The sequence below is a fragment of the Nesoenas mayeri genome (genome assembly GCF_963082525.1).
Source record: "Nesoenas mayeri genome assembly, chromosome: 1".
NCBI lineage: Eukaryota > Metazoa > Chordata > Aves > Columbiformes > Columbidae > Nesoenas > Nesoenas mayeri.
In genome coordinates this window covers 88728876-88738948 of record NC_137541.1, presented here as the reverse complement: position 1 = coordinate 88738948, position 10073 = coordinate 88728876, and the positions used below count along the sequence as shown (strand labels likewise).

Here is a 10073-nt window from a genome sequence, read left to right as displayed (position 1 = left end):
GGAGCTCTGTAAGTTCTCAGCTCAAGAAGAAGAAAAGCATGAAGCGTGTCCTGCCATCAGGGTAGCTGTAGTAACTGTTCTGTGTGGAAAGACAGAGGTGTTCCTTTTAGCTGATTTTATGTAGCTGATTTTCAGTTCATCACCAGTTCACCTCTAGAGCCTACCACCCAAAGCCGAAGCTGATGACTACCAAAGGCAGCTGTCCTGTGCTTTGACTGTCCACAGCCATCCTTATTCCAGGTCCTGATGGGAGTGCTCAGGCTGGCAGCTCCCTCTAGCCCTGTTCCAGGTATCCCTACTAGATGCTGTCTCCTGAAGGTGCTGCATGTGCAGTGGAGTTGTCTCACTAAAGCGTGCGCAAGCAAGGCTTGCACTGCAGCAGCCTCAGGAGGAGGGAGAGGAAAATGTCCACGCTGCTTTGCACACATGGACTGTAGCCAAGGTTCAGAGAGTGCGCAGAGAAAGTTGAGGAGGAATGGAGAAGAAAGTGAGGGGACAAGTAAGAGATGACAATCAGTGGTGTAAGAGAAGAATCTCTAAAGCTGGAGAAGCCAGCAGGAAGCCTGTGGGAGGGATGAGCCACGTGTCCCGCCTTAAAGATGGGGATGGGGAGAAGATGGGCACAGGGGAAAGACACATCATTCTATTCTGGCAGGCTTGAGATAAATCTGCTGCTGTAATAAAACTCATCAAAAAGTCTACACACACACCAAGCATATACATTTATGAGTTTCCCTTTCCAGGCTTACCTCCAGGTCCAGCAGTGTTTCTGATTGTTTTATAGACACTTTATATTGACAGCAGATATAGGGGAAGCAGAAGCATCCAGTGAGAGGCTGGAAGGGAAGAGGACACTGACTCTGTGTTCCGGTTCACCAGCTGCAAGCTGGTCTGCCTTGTAATGCTGAAATCTGCAGCAGAAGAATAGTGAGAGGCTACCAGAATAAGGAACACAGCAGGGAAGGCAAAATGAGTGTGTATATTTATTCCTCACCATTTTTATGAATATTGAGAAAGATGGACCCTGTCTCTTGTGCTGGAGACCCACAGCTGTGAAGCCCTCAGCATAGAAGAGTTATGACCCTTCTCATATGGAACAAGAAAAGATATCCAGACTTTTCAGAAAGTTTGAATTCCTGTGAATAAGGTGGCCTTTTAAATAAACTGGGTGGGCTGGAGTCAGAGAGATTGTCATTACTAAGAACTAAACGGGCCTGCTGGTTTGGTATAAAAAAAGGCATCTAAGCTGAACTGGCTAAAGAGAGCATCAAAAGTTGGGGTTGTTGGTTGGCTGGTTTGGTTTTGGCTAACATTCAAAGGAATACATTCTTTTGAAGTGTGTTCCTCCTTCCCAATTCCCTGGCAGTTCTGTCCCTGTGCCAAGGGAACAATTGTTACCATGAAGAACATCTGAAATAGCATGACCAAACCAGTCCTTTTCCATCACCCCAGGAACAAAGAGAGAGACTTGGATTAATCATGAATTTCAGTCCCTTCTGTGACTGAAACCACTCTCTGGCACAGGGGTGGTGGTGCTGCCAGCCTCCCCATGATGCACACAGATGCACTGTATAAACTCTCTTCTTCCCCCCACCACCATGCCTGTGGTCTCTGGGTGGTGTTAAACCCTACCTGTCACTTTGATGTTGCCTGTAGCCTTGGCAATGTCGTTTTCAATCACACAGGTGTAGGTGGCATTAGCAGTAATGTTGTGCAGAAAGGAAAACACTTTCAGAGTGACGTTTTCAGCATTCAGCTCATAGCTGGTGTTGGCAAAGTGAGGTAGGTACTCCCCGGCATCACTGTAGGCTGTCCAGTGCACGGCCGGTCGAGGGAACCAGCGTGGTGCTTCGCACTGCAACATGTTCTCACTGCTGCTGTTCTCCACGTGGACCTTGGGGGTGCTGAAGGCTTCAGGAGGCAAAAAGGGGAGAGAGTCAGAAAAAGGCAAATGTCTAGGAACTGGGTATGAAACACTCAATTGTGTCTGCTGGTCAGTCCTGGATATTTCTAGAGTACTTGCTGCTTAGCTGCACAGCACCGCATGTAGCCAAAGGAAACACAGGGGCTCACATAGACGTCTGTACAGGTTGGGCAATTGGGATGTGGCTATATGGGATCTAAAGACTCCTAGGGCAAGGCAGTCCAGATTGACAAGAACTGCTGAAGTTGTGGCACAGTTTTAGCATCTTTAATTCTGCTTTCCAGTTACGAGTTGGGTCCTGGGCTCCTAAAACAAGCATTTCAGGAGAGCTGCTGGACACCCAACCTCCCAGAGGGTACTGAGCTCAGGACCTGGTCAGTCTGAGGCTGCCCATGTCTGTCAAACACGCAGCTTCCCTGGGCAAGAAGCACAGCTGACACAGCCTCACCCACCTCTGCTGAAGGCTGGAGGCTGAAAGGAGGCACCTGCTATTTTTGGCAGGGAGAGGCTTGACAAAAATGATTGTTTTTATCAGAGACTGGGGGCAGGGGAAGATGACTCACCCTCTCCGCTGACTGAGAAGGGAGCCTGACCAACACCTACAGCTTTGTGATGTGACTGATGCTAAATGGGGCTGCAGCCAAGGGAAGATCCATCTGCACCCGCTAGGGCTGAGGGCAGACGAAGGTGTGGACTGAGCTGCAGGATTTACACCAACATCCCTGGATGAAATGAGACATTTAAAGCCTATTGCAAACTCAGCCATATTTTAAAGCCAAGACCCTCTCAAATAAAACTTTGTTAGCCTTGATCTCTGTATATCCATTGCATTTCCCTCATATGCATATATGATGAGAAACAAGAGAGTTTTTTAGGACAGCAGAGTTCGCTGATTTCAATGGAAATAATACCTAATGCAGCATTTCACATGTTTTCTCTAATGCCTTTTCTGTGTGGATTACTTTAAACATTGAATCAAGCAACACAAAGCAGGCAGATTCACAAGTTTTCAGGGAGGGGTAGGAGACCAAGTTCCCGTGGGACTTAAGCATGCCTCAGACACGAGCCAAAGCCCTCCAGCCTTGCTGTTACCTGCTGTAGTCCCAAGCAGTCCTTACAACCCTTTCATTGCAAGATTAGAGGCCTGTGAGCCCAGCATCCTTTTTCTTTTTTTTTAACTGCTTGAGAAAGTGCTTCACATGGCAATGGAGCAGAAAACACACTTTCAGTGAGAAATGGGAGAGCTTGAAATAACACTGGCCAGACATTCCTGTGACACCAAGTCTTGCATTGCCATTTTGTCCCAGGACAGGCTCCATCTGAGTGACATGGGGAAGTGGCTGCGTCTCCAAGACATCTGTCAGGAGTTTCCACACAGAATCTGGTGCCCACCTCCTGGTGCTTCGACTGCTGGGCCAAAGAAAGAGGCTGGACCTACAGAAAAGCAGCCTGTCTCATTCAAGAGCTCTGCTGGTTACTTCTGTCCTGCCATGACCGGCCTGAAGAACAGAGGATCCCTCCATGCTGCTGATATGGCTGGCCTCACCACAAAAGTGGTCACCTGTCCTAAAACCTTTTGCTCTCCAAACTTGAGCTTTTGGGCTCAAGGGATTGTCGGATGTGCTGGGACCTCAGGGATGCCAGCAAAAGCCAGACAGAGAAACACCGAGACTACATGTGCAGATTCACATTATCCGTATTGTGTAGTTGGTGTAACTCACCACAGTTTCATTAGAAAGACTCAGCGATTGCAGGAATGGGTAAACTACTGCTGAGTTCAGTGGGAGTGTGTTGTTTTGTGCCAGCAGTGAACACTGTGGCCAAGCCCAGAGGGTTCAGAAGAGTTAAGCACCCGCAAGTGAAAATTCATCTGTCTAGGCTTGTTTTGAGGTTGACTCATAACAAGGTGAATGATAACTCTAGGAAATATGTAATACTTCAGATACCTGTGATATAGGCAGTTTAGTGCTTTCATAGTCATTCTTAAAAACTCAATATATTAGAAAAACAGACAAAAAAATTAAATATGCTACAGTTTCTCCTGGCTGGAGATACATCTTAATTCTAGAGAGAAAAAGCTATCATTTTATCTTTAACAGGTACCAAATCTGGATCAGTTAGCTACTCCCATTCTTAGGGGCTCTTTCTAGTCAGTTAAGTAGCTGGTAGACTACGTGGTAAATAGAAGAATGAAGACAACCAAGAGTATTAAAATAATAATATTTTCTGGAACAAGGATGTGGGAAGAGTGGGTAAGGCCAGAAAAAATTCTGGAAAAGTAAAAAAAAAAAACCCAAAACAACAACAACACCACCACCACACACAAAAAAACCCAAACCCTAGTCCTGCTCAGGGCTGCAGGGCCTGATGGTGGTCGCTGGAGGAGCAGACCCCACTCCTGCAGCCCCTTGCACCAGCATAACCACAGGTATGTCCGACCGAGCTGTGTCAGCCTGCATTTTGCAGCAGGATTTTCTCCCTCACCTCCTGTCCTGTACCGCAGCACTGCCGCTCCGCTCCCTCTGGCCGTGGTGACAGAGCACTGGTAGGTGCCGGCATCGGAGAGCTGCACGTCCCTCAGCTCCAGGGAAGCATTGCCACCCATCACCTGGTCCGCAAACACCGCCGTGCGGCCCTGAAATGACGCGTCTTGCTCTTGCAGGTGGTCCTTCCCACCTTTAAACTCATGAACCAACCCGGCCACTCCCGCCTTGGCCCACCGGATTGCGATGCTGCCCATCTGGATGTCGGGCTCAAAAGTGCAGCCCAGGACACCGCGCTGGCCGATGTTCCCTGAAGACGTCAGCACCGTCACACTGATGGAGCGTTTTCCTGCAGGGAGGAAGCAAGGTGGTGTGAGAAAGGTGAGCTGGTGACTGTGGAGAAAGGCCAGGCCACCTTGCCCCTGTCATGTACCATCCCCAAGGCTGAACAGGCAGCAGCACATCACAAGGACACCAGTAGCAGCTACCTGTGCTGCCAGGAGAGGTCAGCTCCATGGCTGATACACCAAAACAAAGCACAGGAGCATTTCTTTAGCGGGCAGCACACTTCAAAAAGTAGCTACTCGTATTTATTTGAGAAGGATTTGCATGGTGTTTTCTTGCTTACTTATATGTGTCAGGGATTTTTCTCTTTGGAGCTGTCATGATTTTTGTGTCTTTTCTCAGTCACGACCTCCCTTTAATGCAATAGAAATGGGATTGCAGGGTGTAATGCTGGCAGAGAAATCAGAGGCTGCTCTTTCACCCTTACTGGATTCCCAACTGTTTTCTTTTGTTTAAGAAAAGTCAGCATTTCCCTTCCCTGGGGACACAGATGCTTCTCAAGTCAAATCCTAACCAGCAAGCTTAACTCCTTCCCAGACCTGGCTCCTCTTTCCCATGCAGCCCTTCCCCAAGCATCCTCACTCTGCATACCCCAAGGAGGCTACATTTTGCCCAACACCAAAGCAACACATTTTTGTCATCTCTGAGGAAGAAGGGGAATACGGCCCATCCTGGCAGGTGCTGCCCAGCTTCACAATAAATACCATCATCTCCTCCCACCTGGGAGAAGGAGCACGGTACATTCAAGACTTTCTGTATATGTAGAGTTAGGGCTCCAAGCCCAAGGAAATTTCAGCTAACACACCACTACATCTCCAGCAGCACAGGCTGCACTACACTTATCACCCACTTGCCTCAGCTGGCTTCCCATGGAGCAACAGATGGAGTCGAACATTTAAGTTGCTAACATGTCAGATAACTTTAAAAAAATAGTCTTTACTGTGAAAGCAGCTACACCCTGGAGCCAGCCCACTGATAAGTTTTCACAAAAACTTTCAGCTCTATGTGCCAAGTGCTGGTGTCTTCTAACCCACTCTGAGCACGTGTGTGTGTGTATTTGTGTAAGTCTCTGCATTATTTAAAACCTACAAGACATCACAGTCTCTAAGGAGAGCACAGGTCCTCGTGGTTTAGTACCACAGAGTGATATCTTGTCGAGAAAGGCCGGAATTGAAGTTGTCTGTGCAGTCTCAGTTCAGCCATCTGATAGACAAGCTTTATAAAGCAAGCCTTCATTAAAGGGTCGTAGGTGGCACTTCCACACAAGATCACACCTCAGCCCATGCACAGGATGGAGACACGACCATAGCGGCAGGGCAGAAGTTCATCATCCTACCAGTAACAGCACAAAATCTGAAGAGTCGCCTACCTGAGACACCAAACCCAATGATCAGGGCAATCACCGCAGCTAGGATGATAATGACTGTAGTCATGCTATTTGGGGAAAAAAAGAAAGGACAACATTACCACACAGCCCACTTCTTTCACATGCTACACCTACAATGCATGTCTGCAGAGCCACTAGCAGGAAGGAGGTTGAGGCAGGTATGCCACAGACATAGACCAAGGTGGAGCAGTGAAGCACATGACCACAATGACCACACTAGTGACAAACACTCGGGTGAGCACTCATCATCAAACGTGAGGGACCATGTGGTGGGAGAAGACCCAGGCTTTGCCTTTGGGAGGAGGCAGCAGGTCTCAGTGGAGGATGCTCCTTTCTGCATCCACCGCTGCATAAGTGAGCAGGGTGGTTCCTGCTGGCACTTGTGAGGGACCAATTGCCCAGAGAGGTGAGGAGAGCACTGAGACAGGGCCCCTGATCCCAGGATATACCCAATACAAGCCAGGCAGCAGGAATGATGGGGCTGGAAACAGGGCCAGAACTGTGAGCTGGCTGATTTGGGGATGCCCCATGCACAGATGGGTAAGCGGCTGTTGAATGAGAGGCTGAGAAGACCACTTACTAAGCTACACAGGCAGAGCAGCCCAGCAGAGGAGGCAACAGGCAGCACGGCATGGAGCAGCGCAGCTCAACCCTAGCTGAGTGCAACCCATCTCCAGCACAGCCTTGGCTCAGACGGACTCGTAAGCATTGCCTGGTCCCAGCACAGCCAGTGGAGATGTCACCTGTGGCCCTGGGTGCATTGTCACACGTACTGGGGGTTGTGGCAGTGACCTCAGCTCTCCACTGGACCAAGCCCTGAAGCAGCTCCTCACAACAACCTGCAGGTACATCCTGGGGCAAGTAGCTCCTGTGCTGTGCCTGACAGTGTCACAGATTTGCTGGACTCAGCCCCACTAAGAACTGCTGGAGGAGAAGCCCAGAGAGCTGCAGGAGGTCTTCACAGGGGACTTTTCCCCTTCCCCAGGCCCAGTAGGCCACTGGAGGAGCTGTGCTGCAGGAGGCACAGGCACCAGCCACATCCACCACACCGGCGTTCAGGGCTGCCAGCCCAGGGATTGCTTTGCCCTCTTGTCCGCAGAAACTCCCAAGCTGCCTCTTCCCATCTCATCCTCAGGCAGGACCATGCTGCAAGAAGTCACAGCCCTCTCATACACACAGAAACAACCACTCTGCTTCAGCTACAGTCACTGATTTGCAGTACACTCTTTCCCAACACATCAGGCAGTCTTCTGCACAGGAGCACATCGGTGTCCATACAGCCACACTGCTCTTCCCAATGTTAATGCTTGTCTGCATCAGTGATTCGCACAATCATGTCTGAAACACCACAGATGCCAGGACTATGGGGCTGATATGGAGCTCTAGGGAGCTGCACATGTCCGCAAGCCCCTCCTGCAGGGAGCAGCAGGAACATGAGAAAGGGAAGATGGGATGAAAGTGGGAACAGAGAAAGAGGGAAAGGAGAAGAGGAGAGATATTGCAGAAGACCTGCTTGCCCTCCCACTGCTTGCTTTCCATTCTCATCCTTAAAGCCAGTAGAAAGTTGTCTGAGGAAGCCCTGTCTGCACATGCCAGCATGCTCAGGAGAAAGGGTCAGAAATGTGTATTTCATCACGATTGTGCCACCAATCCATATAAATGTTCACATCAGATGGAAAAAGCCACTCATATCTTACAGGTGGGATGGCAATTTGGGGTACACGGGTACCATTGCCCTCTTCAACACCCCTTGCCAGGGACAAGGGAAAATCAGGCTCTTCAGAGATTCCTCCACCGAAACTGCTGGATCCAAAAAGCACAAGGGCCTTAAAAATATTTGCCTGCAAGCCACTTTTGTTTATTGAATCAATCCGGAGTGCAGGGCAAACAAGAGGAAGCTGGCAACCTGGCCACATGCTGACAGTAGCTGTGTTTCGCAACAGTCCTGTCCAGCAGTTCAAGCAAAAACCAATTTTCTGTGCATCAGCACCCCTTTTATTTCCAGTGTTTCAGAGGCACAGAAAGAAGCTGATGCAGACAGCTGGGGCTGCACAAATCAGAGCCCTGATGCCGCCCCCAGCTCTTGGCAACACTTTGGCAGCCTGCGGGATGCCAATCTGTGCATCTTATTCCCTTTTCTGTGGTTCTTTTCCTCAGCAGCCAAACGGGGTTTTGCCTGCAGCTCTGGGCAGCCTGAGTGCTGCTGAGCACAGCCTGGGGAGAGAGAGAGGCTCGCAGCCTCACCACAATAGGCAACCGGGGTTTAATCCTCCTGATATCTAGCTCTGTGTGGAGTAAGCTTTCCTTCAGGAATAGGTTTAGAGGTGCAAGGATCAAAAAACACGGAAGATGAAGAGAGTGAAAGTCCCCTGCCTTCCTCCTTATATCAAAACTTACTGGGGAAAAGAAACAGTGTGGTCAGGGTAACTCAAAAAGAAAAGTCTTCCATTCCAATAACTGGTTAATGGCTCAACTTTTTTCACTACTTCAGTTTTATGTTTTGAGTTGTTCTGGTTTTGTTTTTTTTCTGAAATTAATAGAAACCCCTCACTGCTCCTCTGAAGCTTCCTGGAAAATACACCCCTCCTCCCTGGGCTATTTCTGCATTTCAAAATTCGCCTGAAGAGGCCAATGGCCTTGAAGAAGCCTGCTGCTTCCAGTAACTTGTTGCCGTCTGGCTGTGTGCAGCCGCCTGGGGCAGGCAGAGGTGCTGGCAGAGACAGAGGATGGTTCTCAGAGCAGCAAGGGGCAGGAGCTCATTTTTTCACACCCATCAGTTATTGCATTTTCCTGACAAAAGCCAGCTGGGTTGCCTCTTGAGAATAACAGAGCTGGTTATTACATGCATTCCAGACTCACAAGAAATACGACGCCCAGTGGATATTTACACCATGTCTACTACTGATCTCACTTTTGACAGTGAAAAGGTACAGATAATATTACTGTTTAAAACTTCATTGATGCCCCATGTGAGAAAGATGGAGCACAGTTCATGCATGAGAGGTCTCTTCTGTTCTCCCCACTGCTGTTCGGCTCAGGTGGGATGGATACTCATAACAGCTGAAACCCTTCTGACAGAGTAAACACAAACAGAGGTGTCTCACACCCTTTGCTGGAGCCTCCAACTCCATCCAGCCTGCAAAAGCCCACACCTGGGATGAAGAGATGCAGCTTGTTGGTGGCTCTGTTCAAGCAGTCACGTTTAGATGCAAGCTTGATCTGCGTTCACCAGAGGTTGAAGCAAGCCACTTTACCTATCTGGTGGGGATTATTTTCCACTAATCACAAGATAAGGTTATGAGGTAGATATTTTTATGGATTTCCCCATTATACTTATTTTTCTGACTGCAGTTGACCAGTCAATTTCTGACTTGGTCAATAGCTCCAATGGAAACAGGATCATTGAAAAGAGAGGCACAAAGCAGCTTGTACATCTTCCCAGCTCCTAGTCCTGACCCACACAGCAAGCAAACTCACTGTAGGAGAGCTGCTGACTTTCTTCCCACAGCATACTGATATGATGGAAACATAAGTGACTCTCTGAGGGCCAGCAGAAGGAATGGAGAGCTTTCCTCAAGCCATTGATACCCCAACCTACCACAGCATTCAAACCTGAGGTAGCATATTCTAGCCATGCACAGTTTCTAGGACACTCATCTCCATCCTGGCTACAGTTGACAACCTGCACAGTAGTGTCTGAAAGCTATGTGGCCTTTTGTATAGAAGAATTGTATAAAAGAAGCCATACTGGTATTTAAGTAGCTTGGGTCAGTGCAGTATATAGTCAAGCTGAAAGGGGGTGCTGTCTTGAAAGCTCCTGGCAGCAGTGATACCGTTGAGAAGTCTGGAAAATACAATTCCCTCCCTCCCCTCTCCCAAAGCAGATGCAGATAATACCATACCTCCAGAAAATGACCTGGCCTTGGGATGCCAT

General features: G+C 48.8%; 1 protein-coding gene across 1 annotated transcript; it reads right to left on the bottom strand.

Annotated features, from left to right (window-relative positions):
* Positions 1 to 789: 789 nt before the first annotated feature.
* VTCN1 (V-set domain containing T cell activation inhibitor 1) lies at positions 790 to 10073 on the bottom strand (the record flags this gene model as incomplete). Its single annotated transcript, XM_080363957.1, has 5 exons — positions 790 to 911; positions 1633 to 1911; positions 4409 to 4756; positions 6122 to 6186; positions 10042 to 10073. 5 exons carry the CDS (start codon positions 10071 to 10073, stop codon positions 790 to 792), a joined length of 846 nt encoding a protein of 281 aa, XP_080220083.1.